This window comes from Eurosta solidaginis, chromosome 2, assembly GCF_040869045.1.
Source record: "Eurosta solidaginis isolate ZX-2024a chromosome 2, ASM4086904v1, whole genome shotgun sequence".
NCBI classification, from domain to species: Eukaryota; Metazoa; Arthropoda; class Insecta; order Diptera; family Tephritidae; genus Eurosta; species Eurosta solidaginis.
The window spans coordinates 7,481,817-7,505,136 of record NC_090320.1 but is presented as its reverse complement, the minus strand read 5'-3'; the positions used below and the strand labels follow the sequence as shown (position 1 = coordinate 7,505,136).

At 38.3% G+C, this 23,320-nt stretch overlaps 1 protein-coding gene and 1 long non-coding RNA gene across 4 annotated transcripts in view; one reads left to right on the top strand and one right to left on the bottom strand.

Annotated features, from left to right (window-relative positions):
• The first annotated feature begins 2,464 nt into the window (after positions 1-2,464).
• The window catches only part of LOC137239217 (uncharacterized), a 57,985-nt gene continuing 37,129 nt past the window's right edge, over positions 2,465-23,320 (top strand). The window contains exons 1-3 of one of the 3 annotated variants that reach the window (XR_010949306.1): positions 2,465-2,672; positions 3,054-3,306; positions 5,129-5,555. This is a non-coding gene — a long non-coding RNA (uncharacterized lncRNA). Of the gene's footprint in view, positions 2,673-3,053; positions 3,307-5,128; positions 5,556-23,320 lie in introns of those variants that run through there. The other 2 variants (XR_010949305.1, XR_010949307.1) reach the window with 2 other exon arrangements.
• LOC137239216 (uncharacterized) lies at positions 6,688-11,250 on the bottom strand. Its single transcript, XM_067764245.1, has 2 exons — positions 10,794-11,250; positions 6,688-10,760 (listed from the first exon to the last, which is right to left on the bottom strand). Exons 1-2 carry the CDS (start codon positions 10,981-10,983, stop codon positions 9,823-9,825), a joined length of 1,128 nt encoding a protein of 375 aa, XP_067620346.1. The 5' UTR covers positions 10,984-11,250; the 3' UTR covers positions 6,688-9,822.

Here is a 23,320-nt window from a genome sequence, read left to right as displayed (position 1 = left end):
ATACCTGACGCAATCTCAAAGTCATGGCAGAATCATCGTTATGAGCTGCAGAAACTGAAGGAGTTGAAGGTTAGACGCTGGCTAGGATGCGGATCGGTTGGTTCGTTTACGGTGTCTTCGCTGACGCGTCCGAGCGCGCTTATGCTGCTGCTGTCTACGCCCGTACCTTGCAACAGGACGGCGCAATCACTGTTTCTCTCATCTCGGCGAAAACCAAGGTGGCACCGCTTAAGACAACAACTCTGCCTCGTCTCGAACTTTGTGCAGCGCATCTGGCTTCGAAATTAGTGAGAAGCATTTTGACCAGTTGGTGTAATCTCCGTTATCCGCTGTATGGTTGGACTGATTCAACGATTACCTTAGCCTGGCTACAAGCACATCCCAGCAGATGGACGACCTTTATTGCTAATCGCGTTGCCGACATTCAAGAGATCTTGCCTCCAGAATGTTGGAATCATGTGCGATCTGAATTGAACCCAGCTGATTGTGCTTCTAGGGGAATATCGCCATCCGAACTACTGCGTCATGATCTGTGGTGGAACGGGCCCGATTTTCTGAAGGGTACACATCAGTCCTGGAAAGAAACCTCTATGAAGCAACACATAACAGATTTGGGCATTCGTAACAAAGTTGTAGCCCATGTGACGAGCTCAGAAGAATACTGACCAGTCATCACAAAATATTCATCGCTTTTAAAGTTGCGCCGAATCATAGCTTACACCTTAAGGTTTATTTTCAACGCTCGCGCTGCTATCCAACGTCTCGCTGAAAGACGATATGGATCTCTAAGTGGTTTGGAGTTAGTAGAAGCCGAACGCAGCTTAATTAAGTATAATCAAAATTTTTACTTTTCTAACGAAATATTTCGTTGCAGCGCAAAAAGACCGATCCCGTTGCGAAGTAGCCTTTTGCGCTTACAGCCGTTTCTCGACTCAAATAGAATTCTTCGTGTAGGTGGGCGACTGAAATCCGCAGAAGTCGCACAGGATATCAGGCATCCAATAATTTTACCCAAAAACTCGCCGCTATCACGTCTCATTATTTGCGACATTCATCGTTTCACTTTACACGCTGGACCACGTATAATGCAGGTGGTTTTGCAACGTCGCTATTGGGTTATTGGTGCTCGTAACCTAATTCGTAGCATTTATCACAAGTGCGTAAAATGTACCTGTCTCAATCGTCGCACGTCTACGCAGTCAATGGGTGATCTTCCAGCCGCTCGTATTAGCTTTGTTCGCTGCTTCACACGTACCGCCGTAGACTTCGCTGGCCCCTATTCGTACAAGTTCACGCATGGAAGAGGGGCAAAATCTACGAAAGGATACATCTGTTCATTTATTTGTATGTGCACTGGTGCAATGCACTTAGAATTCGTCGGAGACCTATCCAAACCCGCGTTCTTAAACGCTTTCAAACGATTCATCAATCGTAGAGGTTTTTGCAAAACAATGTTCTCCGATAATGGCACGAATTTCGTCGGAGCTGAGAAAGAGCTGCGCGCAATGTACGACAAGTGCTTGGCAGACAATACGCTGCAGTCATTTTTTGCGGAGTCCAATATAGAATGGCGCTTCAATCCACCAACCGCGCCACACATGGGCGGGTACTGGGAAACTGGTATAAAACGTATAAAATACCATTTAAAACGCGTTTTGGGAGAAACCCTACTATCCTACGAAGAATTCAACACTTTATTGACGGAAGTGGAAGCTTGTGTAAACTCGCGCCCATTATGCGAAGTTTCGACAAGTGCGACCGATCTCGAAGCGCTTACGCCAGGGCATTTTATCATCGGTGAACCGATTAAGTCTATCCCGGAACCTGAGGGTCAAGGGTTCCGGGGAAGTCTCCACGAACGGTGGCAGCTAATTTCAAACTTGAGACGACACTTCTGGCGCCGTTGGAGAGACGAATATCTCGTCAGCTTACAACGTCGTAGCAAGTGGTTTCGGCCGTCCCGAAACTTTGAAGAAGGTGATGTTGTAGCTATTTTTAACGAAGCTACCCCTCCGACAAAGTGGACACTCGCAAGGGTAATTCGAAGTCATCCCGGAGCTGACGGTCGCGTGCGAGTCGTGACAGTGAAGACGGCCAATGGAGAGTACGTGCGACCAGTTGCTAAACTATGTCTACTACCAACGAAGGCTGATCTTTTTTGCGACGAATAGTCATAAGTCAAATTGTAATCCTTTCTTTGCGTTTCAATATTTTTCTATTGTAAATTTTTTAAATAATTTATTGTTTATTATTATCTTAAATTTTGAACTTATTCGTTTGCACATACTTAGATAGTTCAAGGGCGGCGGTATGTTGAGTCCGTATTTGCATATTCACAACTTTTATATATGTTAGTGTCGAAAGGGTTAATACTCAAGCACAATCTATCAAATAGTTTTGACATTTGTTCTATATTGCCATTCTTTGTTGTCTTCTTATTATCATCTTTCTTCTTGCTGCGTATTCGACCGCCCGCTTTATTTAGTGATTAATAATTAATATAGTTTTAGTGGTTATATTGTAATAATTGAACTTATAATTAAAGTCATATTTGATTTAACCACCCGCGTATTATTTCACACGTGAGTTATCGTCAATTGGTGAACCGCTCTTTCAAAGTAATCTGCAGCAGTGCATCGTGATTAGATGGTCCGCATACAGTCCACAACCAGGTAATCCGCAACAACAGTGATGTCATAACAAATTGTTATCTGCCTCAAGACGGGCTGTGTAAAAGCCACCTCCGTGCCAATGGTAGCCAGGCGCGGGATCCCAAACATTTGACCCAAGACTACAAGTCTAGGGCTATCCGTGTCCAAAAATATCGGCGGGGGTGTTCAAAAGACGCGCTTTGGGCCCAGGATCACGATTCCGAAAGCAGAAATAAAAATTTTGTATCCGCCAAGAGATATTTGCAAAGAAACTTGTTCATGTGGCTGTTGTAATTTCGATGGTTTAAATACCCACCAAAAAATATTGTGCACCTATATAAGTAACTTACCTTTTAGACCTACATTAATTAAAGTTTTCTTTTTTTCTCTTTTCTTCTACAGTGTGGACCTTGGAAACTGCGACTTTAGCCCTTTACTCCCTGATGCCACACTCGAGCGGGACAAGATGCGCTTTCAACCCAACGTGGGGAACAACCACACGCTGACAGTAGTCTTGACTTTCTGTACGCACAATTGGAACACAAATGGGCGGTTCATGGCACTTTAATTTAATAATCGTGAATAAAAACAAACATTTCTTCCATTCTCTGGCCATTTGCGACAGCCGTTCTCGTTGTTAGCTATTATTTGACAGGTAGGTATGGTAATGGAGGAATAGAAGGATTTTTCACTTGTATGGATTAACATGTATTCACAATGGCCTTGAGAGAGAGTGGAATCTAAGTGTAGAGGTGTATTGAAGAATAGGGCTGATTACATTCACGACGGCGGTGTAGCCGTCACATCTGTCATATTGACGCGACAGTAAGTCGCATTCTTTTATTTTGTCAAGAAAAACTAAAATAGAAGTAAATAACAGATAATAAAAGTTATAATCATTATTTTGGGCGTTTTAAACATAATTAATATTTTTTTCTAATTTTTTCGCTACTGTTTGCTGTAATTTATATTGGTGGCTGCCGCTTTCAAAGAAATCAAGAGGCCAATACTTGTCGTCTAGCTTTGCTTTATTGTGGTTTGGTCTGTAGACGCCGCGTTGAATGTGATCAGCCCTAATGTTTGTGATAAAGAATCGAAGGTGATTGGATTGAACATAGTACAGGTCTACAAGTAGGATATGTAGCAGCACGCACATACACAGCCACGCTCACCTGATAAAATGCTTGTTCTTGTTCGTTTTTTTTGTGGATGCTATTTGGCACTGTTGTACTTCTTAGGTCCAAGAAAAGTGTAGTCGCTGCTAACGAAAACTGCGTAAAATTTTTTATCGTAAAATTACAAAGAAATATCCTTATTTACTTTCAAACGAGCACTTTACATCTCTCTTTAAAATCCATAACATTCCATTTTTTCATCCATGTTTCTATTTTCATCAGCTCGGGCTGAATATGTGATGTAGCAATTGTTGGAGTTTCGCCCAGTGACAATAAAGCTGTGTCATCAGCAAAAGTTGCAATTATAACCTCGTCAGTCGTTGGAAAGTCAGAAGTGAATATCGTATAAAGGACAGGTCCCAGCACACTACCTTGAGGCACCCCGGCCTCAATTGAGTGTATTTCGGAACGCTCATTCCTGTGTTTTACATAGAAGCAGCGATCGCTCAAATACGATTTTAGCATTAGATAGAATGGCAAAGGAAAATGTTTTTTTAATTTGCAAAGCAGTCCTGGGTACCACACCCGATCGAAAGCTTGCTGTATGTTCAAAAATACTCTCAAGCAATATTTTTTGTTTTCTAGTGCATCAGTGATTATACTAACAACTCGGTGGCATTGTTCTATTGTTCCATGTTTATTTCTGAACCCAAACTGGTGCTCAGGTATAAATAATATTGTCTCTTTCAATAACCAGCAGCATTCTTCTCAGAAATATTCTTTCAAATATTTTGGAGAATGTCGCCAGCAAACTAATCGGTAGGTATGATTTAATGTCGTTTTCTGGCTTGTTTGGCTTGGGTATCATTATAATTTCCGCACATTTCCATTGGGTTGAAAAGTGATCAAGCCGGAGAATTTGGTTGAATAACATTGTCAAGTACTGAATGCATTTTTCAGAAAGCGATTTAATCGTTTGTGCGTCAATTCCATCATATCCAGGTGTTTTTGAGTTGTTCAGTTTTGTTATCTCTTCTTCTACTTCTAATTGAGATATACGTTTTATTGGTAGGTCCATTTGACAGGCGACATCTAAGAAGCCCATAACTTCTTCATTGTCCAAATATCTGCTCGAGCTTTTCCTATATCTGTTTTACACCATGAGCCATCAGCTTTTCTAATAGGGACATTTCTTTTTGTTGGCCTTTTTAAATATTTCGTTGTTTTCCATAAGCAGTGTTCGTTGTTTTTATTAACATTGAGATTTTTGAGAAATTCCGAAACTGTCTTATTTTTATAATCGCTTAAAGCTTGCTTTAGTTCTTTGCTGGCTTGATTAAGTTTCTTTTTATCATTTGGTAGTCGTCTTGTCTGTCAAATTTTACGTAATTTGCGCTTTCTTATCTGAGATGGAGGAAAAGTTTTGTGCAGGGCATGAGACGGATTAGAAGGAGTAGCCTAATATGCAGCTTCACAAATAAGCTGACGGAATGCCTCTATTGCAGTATCTAGATCGAATCCATTTTTAATGGACATATCGGAGCATCCATGTACTGATGAAAATAGCCAATGTCAGTTTTCAAAGTGACTAATGTTTGCATATTCGTGATCTCAGGTAGCGTATTTACAGTGACAAGAATTGGCGAATGATCCGAGCTCAGATCAAAATTTTCTGCAACGGATAGCATATTTCTCGAGTATATGATACAAAATTTTTCTTTTAAGACGTTTTTGTTATTTATAAAATAAAATGAACTGAATTAAAAATGATTTTATATGTTGTATGTGGCAACAAAAAATAACAATCAAAGACAATTTTCAGAGAAGCGCTTTTAAAGTTAATATTGTTGAATGAAATCCGGCGATCTCATTTTGGTATCCGGCGAATACAATGGTACGTCCCCTGGTAATAACCCAACTTCGTCCTAACTCAACTTTGGTTGTTATTGGTTGTTGCCATAGATATGACGATTTTTGACGGTTTTTTGGGAAGCATCTGACGACTTGGAAAAAATATATATGGCAACGCTGAGTAGCAGCGACAGTAGCAAAGCTCAAACTTTGATTTGCTTGATTTGCACTCATAGCCATGGCAGAGGCTTCACCATCAGCAGCAAGGCACTCAATTACAGGAACAACATTAGTCGAATTAGGAAGCTGGAGAGTGAGAGACTCGGCATCATCCTGCTTTTTATTTACTGAAATTTGTGTAGGATTCGGTTCAACGACTTTGCCTTTTGAGCGCGTTACAATAACATTATTCGCTTTCTCGGATTTAGTATGAGATTTAGTATGAGATTTCTTCTTCTTCACACAAACGATTCAACGACTTAAAAAGACCTTTGAAAGCACTAAGGTTTCTCTGAGTCTCATCAATTTTGGACAGCATAACAGATGGCAGACCAACAACACAGCTATCACATCTGTATACCAAATTTGTATTATTAATCAAATCATTCAAAGTGCTTGAACTTAAATCTGCACACTTATTATAAGTTTTTGCACAACAAATTACACATATTAAATGGTCGTCACCATGCTGACAAAAGCCGAACAAAATCGGACTACAACTACGCCCACTTTTTCGATATCGAAATTTTCGAAAAACCGAAAAAGTGCGATAATTCATTACCAAAGACGGATCAAGCGATGAAACTTGGTAGGTGCGTTGACCTTATGACGTAAAATAGAAAATTAGAAAAATTTTGGACAATGGGCGTGGCACCGCCCACTTTTAAAAGAAGCTAATTTAAAAGTTTTGCAAGCTGTAATTTGGCAGTCGTTGAAGATATCATGATAAAATTTGGTGGGCACGTTACTCCTATTACTATATGTGTGGTAAATAAAAATTAACGAAATCGGATGACGAACACGCCCACTTTAAAAAAATTTTTTTTTTTAAGTCAAATTTTAACAAAGAATTTAATATCTTTACAGTATAAAACTAAATTATTATTATTATTATTATTATTATTATTATCTACCGGACATAGTCCTCACAGATATGTAACAACTTAAACAAAAATTATCGAGATAGAAAAATATATGGTAACAATTTATAAATACGACATTATAACAAAAAATTTTTGTAAAAAATTCGCTACTGCTTAAATAAAACTACATGTAAAAACATTTATATAGTAATACGAATACTGAAACATATTAATTGAAAAGAAAGTAATCAATAACATCAGCTTTAAAATGTTCTTTACATGAGCTAAAATCGGCATGATTGCAAACAGAGTTACATAAGGAGATCATTCTGTGAATAGGTTCATTATTTCCAAAATTCGTTCTACGCGTTTGGACGTAGAAAATGTATTTGTCCCTTAGACATCTTTCAGGTGCATAGAAGGGGAGAAGAAAAAGTAGTTCCGGAGAATCGATTTTGTTGTCGTAAATGTCTTTGATAAAGAAAATACCACAAATTTTCCTTCGAGTATTAAGGCACTGAATATTTAAAATTCTACATCTTAGTGCATAAGATGGCATCGATTCAAAAGTGAACATTCGTCGAAGCGCGAATTTAGTGAATCTCCTTTGAACTCTTTCTAACCGGCTGGAATGTGTTACAAAGTCTGAGTCCCAAATGATGCAGGCATATTCCAAAGTGGATCTTACAAGGCTAATGTAAAGACTTTTCAGCGTTAGCGGATCAAAAAAGTCTTTGGAATTACGTTTGAGAAAGCCGAGTTTTGAATTGGCAGCACTGATTATGTACTCCCTATGAAAGTCGAATCTAAGCTTCGAGTCTAAGTATACTCCTAAATCCTTAACAGTAGTTGTACGATTGAATGTGTCGCTATCGTTAAAGTAATAGCTGTTCATTATGCATGCGTTTCTCCGAGTGAATGTGATAATGTTACACTTGGAGAAGTTCAAGAAAAGACCGTTACTATTACACCATTTTATCAATTCCAAGATGTCTTGCTGTAGCTCTATGCAGTCGCTAATGTGTTTAACTCTGTAATAAAGTTTTAGATCATCAGCGTACATCAGGCAACTACAAAATTTAAAACATTGGCAGATATCATTTATAAATAAAGAAAAGAGTAAAGGGCCCAGATGACTACCTTGTGGTACTCCTGATGTAACGATTATAGGCTTGGAGAGATTGCTGCCGATCTTTACTATTAATTTCCTGTTTTGGAGATACGACTCAAGCCAACTTAGGGCGTTGGAGTGGATTCCGAGTTTCTCGAGTTTATTAAGTAAAAGATTATGATTGAGACTATCGAAAGCTTTTACGAAATCAGTGTACAGAGTGTCCACTTGTTCGCCGTCCTCAATCGCATTAACCACACAATTAACAAATATTGTGAGATTTGTGCTGATGGATCTCCCTGGATAAAAACCATGCTGTTGAGGAACAATATAGTTTTTAAAAACTGCAAATAGCTGGTCATTTACAATTTTGTCCAGCAGCTTTGGGATGATGGATAGCTTGGCAATGGGTCGATAGTTGTCTACCTTGTTTCGAGGGCCAGACTTATAAATTGGCGATAAGAATGCCACTTTCCATTCGTCAAGGAAATTACCACATTCAAGGGACTTGTTAAAGATTTTAGTAAGAGGCGGATAGAGTGAAACCGCACAATTCTTTAAGAACAAGGGTGGCAGAAGATCGTATCCAGCCCCCTTAGATACATCAAGGTTCATAAGGGACTCCAGGACTTCTTCCTCTGTAACCGTGAACTGACCAATATTTACAGACTCCGCTATGGCAGTTGTATCACATGACGTACTAACTGTCCGGAACCTGTTAAATACCGACCCGAAGAAGTCGGCAAAGAGCTCACATGCTTCCTGAGTTGAGGAAGCAACTTTGCCTCCAAACTCCATTGATTTCGGCATACCGTTATATTTTCGTTTTGAGTTAACAAAAACCCAAAAAGACTTCGGGTTGGCTTTTATGTTAGTCTCAAGCGAATTAATATATTTATCATGAAGGAACTTGGATAGGCATTCAAATTTCTTCCTGCACTCAGCAAATTTTGCTTCGTCATCAGCAGAGCCAGTTTTCTTAAATTTTTTATGCGCTTTGTTTCGTTGGTTTTTTAACCTCAAAAGTTCTTTTGTGTACCATGGGAGATTGAAAGATCTCTTTTTTCTGTGGGCTGGGACGTATAAGTTAAGGCTTTCTTCTACTACGCTCTTGAACTTTATATACATATTTGATAAGTCTAATTGCTCAAAGATTAAATTCCAATCAATGGAGTCGAAAAACGCATTCAGAGCCGTAAAATTCGCCTTATAAAAATTGAAGTAGTACTCGGGTTCAATGGAGTTATTATCGTATTTATAGAAAGAGAACTGGATAGAGGTTGCTTTGTGATGAACCGATTCACAGGTGAGTGGCATATCACACTTATAAATATCACAGGATATATCATTGTTTATAAAAATTAGATCTAACACTCTGTTTAAATCATTTCCAATGTCGTTAATTTGAGATAGGTTAAAGGAGTACAATGTATCACAAAGTAAGTCCTCGACATCCTTTTTAGATGTAAAGGGGGTTAAAAAGCCGTCATCAGGATCTCTCACCCATTGAATAGAACCCAGATTAAAGTCACCCAAAATACAGGGCGTTTGGTGAGGTAATAGAGAATCAATAATAAAGCTGATATTATCAATATGTGACTTGTACATTCCATAATTGTTATTTGGTGGGATGTAACTAGCAATAAAGAAAATTTCATTTATACTATCAAGGAACGTTTCTCCTATATTTACAGAAATACAAATTTGCTCAATGTTGGCATCATTAACGTGTAGTTGCACTTCACGACTTGCCAGAGAAGATGCTACAGCCACCAAAATACCGCCCCCTCTTGTTACCCCCGGTTGCAGTACTCTGTCCCTTCGATAGACATTATAAAAACGATCAAAAAGCTCTGATGATAAAAAATCTGCAGTCAGCCAAGTTTCCACGAGTATGATGACATCAAAGTCGTGGGTTGCTGCCGATTGAAATAGCTCATTTGTTTTTGTACGCAGACCACCGGCATTGTGATAATATATTAGGAGCTTTGGACTTGTGATAGGCGCATCACTCACTGTCCTCCCTCTGTCGAGACAAACTTTTGAAAAAACTCAAACGGCCGGATTTTGACATTTGACGGCCACAGCCCCGAGTCCATAATTTTTGCTCTATCTGAGGACGGAACTCCAATTTTGAAGTTTACTTTACTTACTGTCTCTACCGCTACATCTTTTTTTATTAATTTATAGCATGATATAGAGTTTTCTTTGATGCAAGTATGTTTTGCTATATACGTAGCGATGTCAGTAGTTTCTACGGACGGTTTGAACGATCCTACATGAAACCATTCCAGACGAGCAGCGACATCAAGCTCACAACTTGTTCTAGTACCAACAACAACTTTACGTGCATTATTGGTGTTAGCGGCAGCAGAATTATTTTCAAAAGCATTGGTATTGGTATTAGCAGTAGCAGATTTATCACGAGCACGCTCACTGGTGGTAGCGGACGGTGACGAAGCGACAGACGCAAATGAAGGAGGGATAGGTGCAGCGGGAGCTGTTGTTGTTGTTGTTAAAGACGATGTGTTATTAGCTGTCTGTACCACCGACCCAGGCCGAGAACTGTTGAGGGGAAGAACAGCAGACTGCGAACGTCGAGGAATAGGTGAAGGCGAGAAAGCAACTAAATCTAATGCACCATTGCAATTGTTATTATTGTTGCCGTTGTCCGAAATGAATGCATATGAATTAACAGCTGTTTTGAGCGCACTTATTTCGGCAGCGAGTACATCAATATTATTATTGTTTTCAGTATTGGCTCTGTTAGATTTTGCTTTTGCCTTTTCTTTAGCGTTGTCTTTGTTTCGACTCTTCACTTTTTCACTACTCGCTGATGATTTGTTACTTGCAATTATATTCTTCAAATCGTCCACCTGCATGCACAAATCCTTGAATTTGCCCTCAAATGCGGTCATGATGGCTTCCAGCCCAAGTCTTTGCGAGGCAAGCACGGATTCGAATGCCTTAGATATTTTATCAGGCACATTCACACATTCAGGACACCAATATCGAATGTGGTAGTTAGCCTTAATCATCTTCACGTCGTATTCGGTGATTTGGCCCTCACAACAGGCGCGGTGAAAACGTTTCTTACAGAAGCCACTGCATGGTACAACAGTAGTGTCATTCCGGCCAAAACTCTTATCGCATTTACCACAAGAGTCATCCATTTTAAACAAATTGATCTTGAACTAGTTGTTGTTGCAGTGCAATTCAATTTTTAAAAGCACTAGTTATAGTTGTTGCAACGCAATTTAATTTTAGATTCACGATTATCTATTTTACAAGAAAAACGCCAGAGAGCAAAATACGTTCATTAACTTCCGATCAATAGGAAAGATATAACCATATATTTAGCACTTCTCACAATTGTTTGACCCTTTAAATTAATTAATTAAATTTTCAAGTAGACGAGCGAATACACTTTCAACTTGCTTAGCCAGAGTTGCCAATTATGTCAACATTCGACTCCAGTAATGATATGGTACAACAAAATACAAAGATAAAAGAAAATTTCAATATGGGCGTAACTCCGCCCTTTTTCAGTTAATTCGTCTAGAATACTTTTAATGCCATAAGTCGAACAAAAATTTACCAATCCTTGTGAAATTTGGTAGGGACATAGATTATATGACGATAACTGTTTTCTGTGAAAATGGGGCGAAATCGGTTGAAGCCACGCCCAGTTTTTATACACAGTCGACCGTCTGTCCTTCCGCTCGGCCGTTAACACGATAACTTGCGCAAAAAACGATATATCTTAACTAAACTTAGTTCACGTACTTATCTGAAGTCACTTTATCTTGGTATAAAATATGGCCGAAATCCGACTATGACCACGCCCACTTTTCCGATATCGAAAATTACGAAAAATAAAAAAAATGCCATGATTATGTACCAAATATGAAAAAAGAGATGAAACATGGTAATTGGATTGGTTTATTGACGCAAAATATAACTTTAGAAAAAACTTTGTAAAATGGGTGTGACACCTACCATATTAAGTAGAAGAAAAAGTTCTGCAGGGCGAAATCAAAAGCCCTTGGAATCTTGGCAGGAATACTGTTCGTGGTATGACATATATAAATAAATTAGCGGTACTCGGCAGAAGATGTCCTGGGTCACCCTGGTTCACATATACAACTAAGGGCTACTCCCTTTTAAAACCCTCATTAATACTTTTAATTTGATACCCATATCGTACAAGCACATTCTAGAGTCACCCCTGGTCCACCCTTATTGCGATATCTTTAAAAGGCGTCCACCAATAGAACTAAGGCCCACTACGTTTTAAATAATCATTAACACCTTTCATTTGATATACATGTCATACAAACACATTCCAGGGTTACCCTAGGTTCATGGTTATTTTCCCTTATTTTGTCTCCAAAGCTCTCAGCTGAGTATGTAATGTTCGGTTACACCCGAACTTAGCCTTCCTTACTTGTTTTTTATTCTTTTTATCAACGACATCAGTAGTTTTTTCTCGTTCGCCAAGTGGTTGCTTTACTCTGATGACCTGAAGCTATTCTCAGCAATTAAGGGGCCAGATGATGCCTCAAGATTACAAAATGACATTAACAAACTCTATCGCTGGTGCGAGGAATCTCATATTTCCTTGAACCCCGCCAAATGTTTCCACATAACTTATGCGAAAACAACTAGTACACTACATACGATTTACAGAATTTCAAATTGTGAGCTTCAGTGTGTTAAAAAGATTAAAGATCTTGGTATTATTTTTGATAGTAAGTTCTCGTTTAACAATCACGTAAACCATATAACTGCTAAATCATATTCTATGCTTGGTTTCGTTAGGCGTGATACTATAAAATTCTCAGATCCGTATACGATCAAGTTATTATTCACGGCCTTTGTTAGGTCGCGTTTGGAATGTGCAGTTTTTATTTGGAGGCCAAGCCAGCAGACAGCTGTAAATAGAATAGAGTGTACACAGAAGATCTTTCTTAAATATGCTCTTAGACCTTTAAACTTCTCTGAGCCTCCTTGTTCTTCTCGTCTCTTGCTATTAAACCTTAAGTCCTTGTTGGATCGTGGATCTATTATCTGCTTAAGTTTCGCTTATAACATTATTAATGGGTTTATTGACTGCCCGCTGGAGCGGTTTCGATTTAATGTTCCTCAACGTTCTCTCCGAAACGTCTGTCCCTTTTATGGTGATAATCTTAGAACTAATTATGCCTGTAATGCTCCTATTGCCCGTGCTATACGTGAGTTTAACTCACTGAGCGTTACGGTTTCCTTGGATTTTTCACTGCCAAGGTTTAAATTTTTAATTACTTTAAGCATTTTAAGTTCTCCGGTCCATATATGTATATACATAAGTTTCATACTTTAAGCTCTACATTTCATTTATTTAATATATTTAGTCTGTAAGGATTTATTTCATTGACTGCATATAAATGAAATGAAATGAAATAAACTCAGTTCACGTACTTATCTGAACTCACTTTGTATTGGTCAGGGCATTTTTTAAGGATTTTTCACTAGGTGGCCAAAAGAAAAATATCTCATCGACATGACTGACCATACCGGTCAGCTTTTGAATATTGCCCTTTTTGGTCAAAAAAAAAAAAACATGCTGTGGCAACCGTGGTTGTGACTCACTCATACCAAAACATTTGCAATAAAACAAGTAATCCCAGGAATAGTTATTTTTCATATCCAACTTATTACATACTTGGCCAAAAATTTTTTATTATATGCTGACAAAAAACCCTCGAGCACGTGCAGAATTTGTAGAATTTATATATGTCACGGAAGTCGTGAGTACCTATGTTCTTTTCCATATAAATCCTCATTGATAGTATATTTGATGAACTATCATTAGAGTTGGGATTCTACCGGGTATTTACCATTTTTATGGGTAAATACCGGGAAAATACCCGGAATATTCCTTTTTTGTATCTTTTTTTGCGTATTTAAAAATCGTTTGAATCGAGGCTGCTTGGAATTACAATTCAGCAATTAAATTTATACGCCATTTGAAATTAAAAAAATTTCGTTTTTATTTTAAACAAACAACCCAGCAAACACTCGGAGTCAACAATTAGTCTGAAAGGAGTCCAAACTTTGGATCGTTTGCACTCGTTATGAACTCATTTAGGAACCTGAAGCGAATGCTATATGCTTATATTTTGCCTCTAACATAAGTCTTATACAGACCTTCTTCCGATATCATATATGAGCCTTATTGGCGTCATATACTGCTAATTTTGAGCCTTTTAATGACACTACTTCAGGGCTTTTAGGAAGAATTTTTGACATATGTCCGAAGCGGAAAACATAGGGGAGAATGTGATAAAACTCACATGAGGATAAGATAGAAATGAAATAAGTATTAGTTGAGTTAATTATTTATTTAGAATAAATTGTCGCAGAAAAATTTCAGAGTTTTTTCCGGAGCTGCCTAGTTTACTAATTCTAATATTTTTCGTTTGTTTATAATTTCATCAAATCGGAGTCATAAAAGACTCTAAGGTGATAGCATTTTTGAAGCTTTTGAACCATATTAAACTCCAGAACTGTAAGAGGATATTTATAAGGGACACATATTTACCCAAACAAACAGGCTCACGGCGCTCATAATTTAAGAATCCGAAACGAATCCAAAATAAGTGGGCAATATAGGAATCAGAAAAGCGTCGAAACGCGTAGGAGGGTAAAAGAAAATTTAATTTTTGCCTTTTATTTAACGGCCTAAAAGCTCCTAATCTTGCATGCAAAAATTATCATTTATCAACTATTTATGTTCGTCACAGCGAGTTTGGAACAAATTTTGAAACTTTGTTACGATCACTGTTCATTTTAATACAAAATGAATTACATTTGTACATTATTTTTACCCTTCCTATTCTTTTATTGTATAATAGGCCGGGTCGATTTATGGGGAGGCAAAAAAATCGCCCATTGATCTGTGAAAATCATATTCTAGGGATCAAAATAAGAAACTTTGCCGAAGGAACCATACCTCTAAAACGAATTCTGATGCCCCCCCCTTTGGGTCGAACTTGCAAATTTTGAAAAATCCCACTTTGAAATGCCTATGTTTTTTTTTCTTTTTGGAGTTTATTTTTCTCTTTAGAAATTTATTTAGTCAGAACATATGTAAATGAAAAAATGAATTTAACTTAGTAATAGAAAAGAAATTAAAAAATTATTAGAAATTAGCGTTTTTACAACCCCCTTTTAAAAGCAAGGCATCACTGTGATGCATTTGCATGTCGTAAACATAGTTGTGTGGGTTTTTTATTCAACCATTTTAAAAAATGAAGGTATCACTGTGACACAATTGCAGATCGTAAAATTACTTGTGTTGTTGTTTTTAAGCCACCACAAGACACAGCAGGTAGAATTAAAATTGCCCCTGCCCAAAAGTTCGACCCAAAGGGGGGGACATCAGAATTCGTTTTAGAGGTATGGTTCCTTCGTCAAAGTTCCTTATTTTCATCCCTAGAATACGATTTTCACAGAGCAATGAGCGATTTTTAAATCGACCCGCCCTATTGTATAAGCATCTTTTTTAGGCTCAAATGATTTACGTTAATAGGCTCATATAGGACGACCATTGCAAGAAGGAAATACATTGGTTTCGGCCTCCCAAATGAGCACATACCGACTGTAAAGGCTCCAATTTAGATATTTTTCCGACTCTTTTTCGACTCAAAATGTTTACTGGGTAAACTTAAATATTTGCAACGGCATGCATTATTGACTAAATATTTTTGAAAAACGCTGGATTACAGATTAAAACTAATTCAACCGATAGCATAATGGATAACTACCCACCAATATAGGACAAATTGGATACATTTTGGAATGAATTTGTGTGTTGGTTTCCCATATTTTCCAAAAGATTATTTTTACCCTTAAAAATAAATAAATAAATGTAAGGCGCGATAACCTCCGAAGAGATCTAAGGCCGAGCTTATCTTCCAATTTGCGTCGTGCTCCTCTTGATTTTCCCTACAAATTGGCCGGACGGGACCTACATGATTTTATGCCGACTCCGAACGGCATCTGCAAGGCAGATGAGTTTTCACTGAGAGCTTTTCATGGCAGAAATACACCCGGAGCGCTTGCCAAACACTGCCGAGGGGCGACCCCGCTTAGAGAAATTTTCTTCTAATTGAAAAACCTTATTTCTAAAATGTTTGATGTTGCTTTGCCCGGGGTTTGAACCCAGGGCATCCGGTGTGGTAGGCGGAGCACGCTACCATCACACCACGGTGGCCGTCGTGGGTATTTATTTTGGGTAAATATTTGGGACTTTACCCATTTTTACCATGTATAACCAATTTACCGTGTATTTACCATTTGGGTATTTACCCCTTTCCCATCTCTAACTATCATTCATTCGTTGATAAATTTCTTCGATTAGTACCAAAAACTTCATTAGAATTAGCAAGTTATATATTTTTTGACATTTTGGGGAAATCATGTATGTTCAGAAAATTTCTGACATTATTTCAGTTAGGTGTTGTTCATGCATTTTCGAAATTTAGTTGTGGCCAGATTATGATTACTACGTGGCCACGACGGACTACTACGTGGCCATTTGGCCACGTTCGTATTACTTAAAAAATGCCCTGGTATTGGTATAAAAAATGGCCGAAATCCGACTATGACCACGCCACTTTTTCGATATCGAAAATTACGAAAAATTAAAAAAATGCGATAATTCTTTTAAAATACGAAAAAAGGGATGAAAGAAAAAGATGAAAAAAACTGTGTAAAATGGGTGTGACTTACTTACTTACTTAATTGGCGCTTAACCGTCTAAACGGTTATGGCCGTCCAACAAGGCGCGCCAGTCGCTCCTTCGCTCCGCCAACCGGCGCCAATTGGTCACACCAAGGGAGTTTAAATCGTTTTCCACCTGGTCCTTCCAACGGAGTGGGGGCCGCCCTCTACCTCTGCTTCCATAGGCGGGTTCCGATAGAAACACTTTCTTGGCCGGAGCATCATCTTTCATTCGCATAACATGGCCTAGCCAGCGCAGCCGCTGCGTTTTAATTCGCTGGACTATGTTGATGTCTGCGTATAGCTCGTACAGCTCATCATTAAATCTTCTTCGGTACTCGCCATCGCCAACGCGTAGAGGTCCATAAATCTTTCGAAGAACTTTTCTCTCGAACACTCCCAAAGCCGCTTCATCTGCTGTTGTCATGGTCCATGCTTCTGCCCCATATAGCAGGACGGGTACGATAAGTGACTTGTAGAGTATGATTTTCGTTCGCCGAGAGAGGACTTTACTTTTCAATTGCCTACCTAGTCCAAAGTAGCATTTATTGGCAAGATTGATTCTTCGCTGGATTTCAGTGCTGATGTTGTTGCTAATGTTGATGCTGGTTCCCAAATAAACGAAGTCTTTTACTATTTCGAAATTATGGCTGCCAACAGTAGCGTGGTTGCCAAGGCGCATATGCGCTGACTCTTTGCTCGATGACAGCAGGTACTTCGTTTTGTCCTCATTCACCATCGAACCCATCTTTACCGCTTCTTTTTCCAGCTTGGAGTAAGCAGAACTAACAGCGCGGGTGTTTAGGCCGATGATATCAATGTCATCAGCATATGCCAGTAATTGCACGCTTTTATAGTATATTGTTCCAGTGCGGTTAAGTTCTGCAGCTAGTATAATTTTCTCCAGCATCAAATTAAAGAAATCGCACGATAGGGGGTCACCCTGTCTGAAACCTCGTTTAGTTTCGAACGGCTCGGAGAGGTCCTTCCATATATATATATATATATATAAATCTTATAAAATAAAGTCGCTAAATGCCATGTATGCACATAACTTCACACAGAGTGCTCCGATTTTAAAACGGTTTTTTGCATTTGAAAGTTTAGCTACGTGAGATGGTACAGTTAATATAATTTGAAGGTATATATTATAGAGGCGTTGCAAATTCCCAAAATGTAGTAAAACATCATAAAATTTTTGTTTACACAGCTATAACTCATAAACGGGAGGATGGATTTGAAAAATTCTACTTTTCAGTAAAACTTTGAAATATTTACCTTCGTTCTGCATCAAAAAAAATACTTTATTCCTTTCTTATATCAGCCAAATTGTTTAAACAAAAGTAACATTTTTACCAAAAAATTCGTGTGTGTGATTGTTCGGTGTGAACTGTGCGAGCAAATTACTTTTGAGTGAGACATGATGCGACACATACTTATATACAGATATCATTCGCTGCGTTATTTAACTTCGGCCGTAGGTTTATAGGTATGTATGTGTTTTCATATCAGCTTAACATACAAATGTATGTACATACACAAATAATAATAAATGGTTAAGAAAGCATACATCTCTTGAAAAATACTCTTTCGTTAAAATATTAAACATTTCCTTAAAATTCTTCAAAAAAGTTTTATTTTTTGGTATTTTTGCATGTATCACTATCTCTACGTAGTATAAAACAAAGTCGCTTTTTCTGTCCCATGTCCCTTTGAATGGTTAAACCTTTAAAACTACGCAACGGATTTTCATGCGCTTTTTTTTTAATAGATAGAGTGATTGAAGTTTGCAGCCTCAGCGGGTTAGGGGGTCAGAATATTCCCGCGGTAGGTATGCCTGTCGCAAGAGGCGACTAAAATACCAGATTCAAGGGGCTGTGTAGCGCAACCCTTCAGGTTGCCAGCGCAATATATAGCTTCTCCAAACCCAATTGTCAACCTCACCTATCCGCGGCGAATCCTGTTTCACTAACAGACGAGGCTCTGGCGATCCCAAACTCCTCATGGAACTTGGGGGTGGGGAGGGAGGGGATGGCCTGAAGTTTTAATGTGGCCACATAAATCGTTCCCGAGATGGTTGGACTAGCACCTTAATGGTGCTGTGGTACCGGAGCGTACCGGATCTGTATCCGGCAAAGGACCATTACATCGATAACACTCCCCAAAGCCTTCGGAGAGCAACCTTATCGCTACAACAACAACACTGAAGTTTGTATATTGTATAATAACATCCATTAAATAGTGGAGAAAAAATGTTATTTTTTAAGTTTATAATTTGATGTATATACATATATAAGAGAAAGTGGTGTTAGTTACACTATTTATAACTCAAGAACGGATGAACAGGTTTGGCTGAAAATTGGTGGCAGGGTTGCTTAGAACCAGGAAACAGACATGGGATACTTTCTATCCCGTTCTGAATAGGGTCTTGAGATCAACACGTGGACCTGGGTAATCCTGGGATATGTTTGTTCAATGTGGGTATCAAATGGAAGCTGTTTATGAGTACTTTGATACGGGGTATTTTTCGTACCCGTGGGTGACTAGGGGCTCGAGATATAGGCCAAAATGTGGACCCGGATACCCCTAGAAAGTGTTTATACAAGAAGGATAACAAATGAAACCTGTTGATGAGTGCTTTAGTACAGGGTAATTTTCATATCTATTTGTGCTAGGGTCTCGAGATATAGACCAAAACTTGGATCAGGGTAAAACTAGGATGTGTTTTTACATTTTGGATATTAAATTGAAGCTGTTGATGTGTGCTTTAGGACAGAGAAATTTATACCGCTGAGTGACTAGGGTGTCGAGATATAGGGCAAAACGTGGACCCGGATACCCCTAGAATATGTGTGTGTAATATGAATATCAAACGAAAGCTGTTGCTGAGAGCTTTAAAGTAATTTTCATTGTGATATTCGATTTAGTCGCATTAACCTGGCAAATATGCATGCGAAGCCGAAATAAAGACATGAATTAATAATACCCACATACCTATTTACATACGTACTATTCGATTTGCCTGAAATTTGGTATATAAATTTGCCTATATTAGTATTTACGATCCTTTTTTCCGGGAAGTAGATCAGCGACGGACTGGGACTGAGACTCGTAGTGGGACTGGGACTCGGATTGCGACTGGAACAAAATAGATACCACCCTCTTGGACTGGCAATAAATGATGAAGAAGAATGAGAAGAATTCGAGATAAGAGAAAAGAGGGAAGGAGAAGGAGACTGAGAAAGATATAGAGTGAGACGAAGATAGAGATAGATGAAGCGAAAAATACGGAGGGAGGAGTGAATAAAAGGATTAAGAAAAAGTGAAGAGGGGAAGGGCAGAGTTAGACGGAAAAAGCTTATTAAAATGTATGCAGATAGACCAAATTTAGGGCAGAGCAATGTCTGCCGGGTTTGCTAGTAAATCTTATAAAATAAAGTCGCTAAATGCCATGTATGCACATAACTTCACACAGAATGCTCCGATTTTTAAAGGGTTTTTTTGCATTTGAAAGCTTAGCTACGTGAGATGGTACAGTTAATATAATTTGAAGGTATATATTATAGGGGCGTGGCAAATTGCCAAAATGTAGTAAAACATCATAAAATTTTTGTTTACACTGCTATAACTCATAAACGGAAGGATGGATTTGAAAAATTCTATTTTTCAGTAAAACTTTGAAATATTTACCTTCGTTCTGCATCAAAAAAAAAAAAAAATACTTGATTCCTTTCTTATATCAGCCAAATTGTTTAAACAAAAGTAACATTTTTACCAAAAAATTCGTGTGTGTGATTGTTCGGTGTCAACTGTGCGAGCAAATTACTTTTGAGTGAGACATGATGCGACACATACTTATATACAGATATCATTCGCTGCGTTATTTAACTTCGGCCGTAGGTTTATAGGTATGTATGTGTTTTCATATCAGCTTAACATACATATGTATGTACATACACAAATAATAATAAATGGTTAAGAAAGCATACATCTCTTGAAAAATACTCTTTCGTTAAAATATTAAACATTTCCTTAAAATTCTTCAAAAAAGTTTTATTTTTTGGTATTTTTGCATGTATCACTATCTCTACGTAGTATAAAACAAAGTCGCTTTTTCTGTCCCATGTCCCTTTGAATGGTTAAACCTTTAAAACTACGCAACGGATTTTCATGCGCTTTTTTTTTAATAGATAGAGTGATTGAAGTTTGCAGCCTCAGCGGGTTAGGGGGTCAGAATATTCCCGCGGTAGGTATGCCTGTCGCAAGAGGCGACTAAAATACCAGATTCAAGGGGCTGTGTAGCGCAACCCTTCAGGTTGCCAGCGCAATATATAGCTTCTCCAAACCCAATTGTCAACCTCACCTATCCGCGGCGAATCCTGTTTCACTAACAGACGAGGCTCTGGCGATCCCAAACTCCTCATGGAACTTGGGGGTGGGGAGGGAGGGGATGGCCTGAAGTTTTAATGTGGCCACATAAATCGTTCCCGAGATGGTTGGACTAGCACCTTAATGGTGCTGTGGTACCGGAGCGTACCGGATCTGTATCCGGCAAAGGACCATTACATCGATAACACTCCTCAAAGCCTTCGGAGAGCAACCTTATCGCTACAACAACAACACTGAAGTTTGTATATTGTATAATAACATCCATTAAATAGTGGAGAAAAAATGTTATTTTTTAAGTTTATAATTTGATGTATATACATATATAAGAGAAAGTGGTGTTAGTTACACTATTTATAACTCAAGAACGGATGAACAGGTTTGGCTGAAAATTGGTGGCAGGGTTGCTTAGAACCAGGAAACAGACATGGGATACTTTCTATCCCGTTCTGAATAGGGTCTTGAGATCAACACGTGGACCTGGGTAATCCTGGGATATGTTTGTTCAATGTGGGTATCAAATGGAAGCTGTTTATGAGTACTTTGATACGGGGTATTTTTCGTACCCGTGGGTGACTAGGGGCTCGAGATATAGGCCAAAATGTGGACCCGGATACCCCTAGAAAGTGTTTATACAAGAAGGATAACAAATGAAACCTGTTGATGAGTGCTTTAGTACAGGGTAATTTTCATATCTATTTGTGCTAGGGTCTCGAGATATAGACCAAAACTTGGATCAGGGTAAAACTAGGATGTGTTTTTACATTTTGGATATTAAATTGAAGCTGTTGATGTGTGCTTTAGGACAGAGAAATTTATACCGCTGAGTGACTAGGGTGTCGAGATATAGGCCAAAACGTGGACCCGGATACCCCTAGAATATGTGTGTGTAATATGAATATCAAACGAAAGCTGTTGCTGAGAGCTTTAAAGTAATTTTCATTGTGATATTCGATTTAGTCGCATTAACCTGGCAAATATGCATGCGAAGCCGAAATAAAGACATGAATTAATAATACCCACATACCTATTCACATACGTACTATTCGATTTGCCTGAAATTTGGTATATAAATTTGCCTATATTAGTATTTACGATCCTTTTTTCCGGGAAGTAGATCAGCGACGGACTGGGACTGAGACTCGTAGTGGGACTGGGACTCGGATTGCGACTGGAACAAAATAGATACCACCCTCTTGGACTGGCAATAAATGATGAAGAAGAATGAGAAGAATTCGAGATAAGAGAAAAGAGGGAAGGAGAAGGAGACTGAGAAAGATATAGAGTGAGACGAAGATAGAGATAGATGAAGCGAAAAATACGGAGGGAGGAGTGAATAAAAGGATTAAGAAAAAGTGAAGAGGGGAAGGGCAGAGTTAGACGGAAAAAGCTTATTAAAATGTATGCAGATAGACCAAATTTATGGCAGAGCAATGTATGCCGGGTTTGCTAGTAAATCTTATAAAATAAAGTCGCTAAATATCATGTATGCACATAACTTCACACAGAATGCTCCGATTTTAAAAGGGTTTTTTTGCATTTGAAAGCTTAGCTACGTGAGATGGTACAGTTAATATAATTTGAAGGTATATATTATAGGGGCGTGGCAAATTGCCAAAATGTAGTAAAACATCATAAAATTTTTGTTTACACTGCTATAACTCATAAACGGAAGGATGGATTTGAAAAATTCTATTTTTCAGTAAAACTTTGAAATATTTACCTTCGTTCTGCATCAAAAAAAAAAAATACTTGATTCCTTTCTTATATCAGCCAAATTGTTTAAACAAAAGTAACATTTTTACCAAAAAATTCGTGTGTGTGATTGTTCGGTGTCAACTGTGCGAGCAAATTACTTTTGAGTGAGACATGATGCGACACATACTTATATACAGATATCATTCGCTGCGTTATTTAACTTCGGCCGTAGGTTTATAGGTATGTATGTGTTTTCATATCAGCTTAACATACATATGTATGTACATACACAAATAATAATAAATGGTTAAGAAAGCATACATCTCTTGAAAAATACTCTTTCGTTAAAATATTAAACATTTCCTTAAAATTCTTCAAAAAAGTTTTATTTTTTGGTATTTTTGCATGTATCACTATCACTACGTAGTATAAAAGAAAGTCGCTTTTTCTGTCCCATGTCCCTTTGAATGCTTAAACCTTTAAAACTACGCAACGGATTTTCATGCGCTTTTTTTTTTTAATAGGTAGAGTGATTGAAGTTTGCAACCCCAGCGGGTTAGGGGGTCAGAATATTCCCGCGGTAGGTATGCCTGTCGCAAGAGGCGACTAAAATACCAGATTCAAGGGGCTGTGTAGCGCAACCCTTCAGGTTGCCAGCGC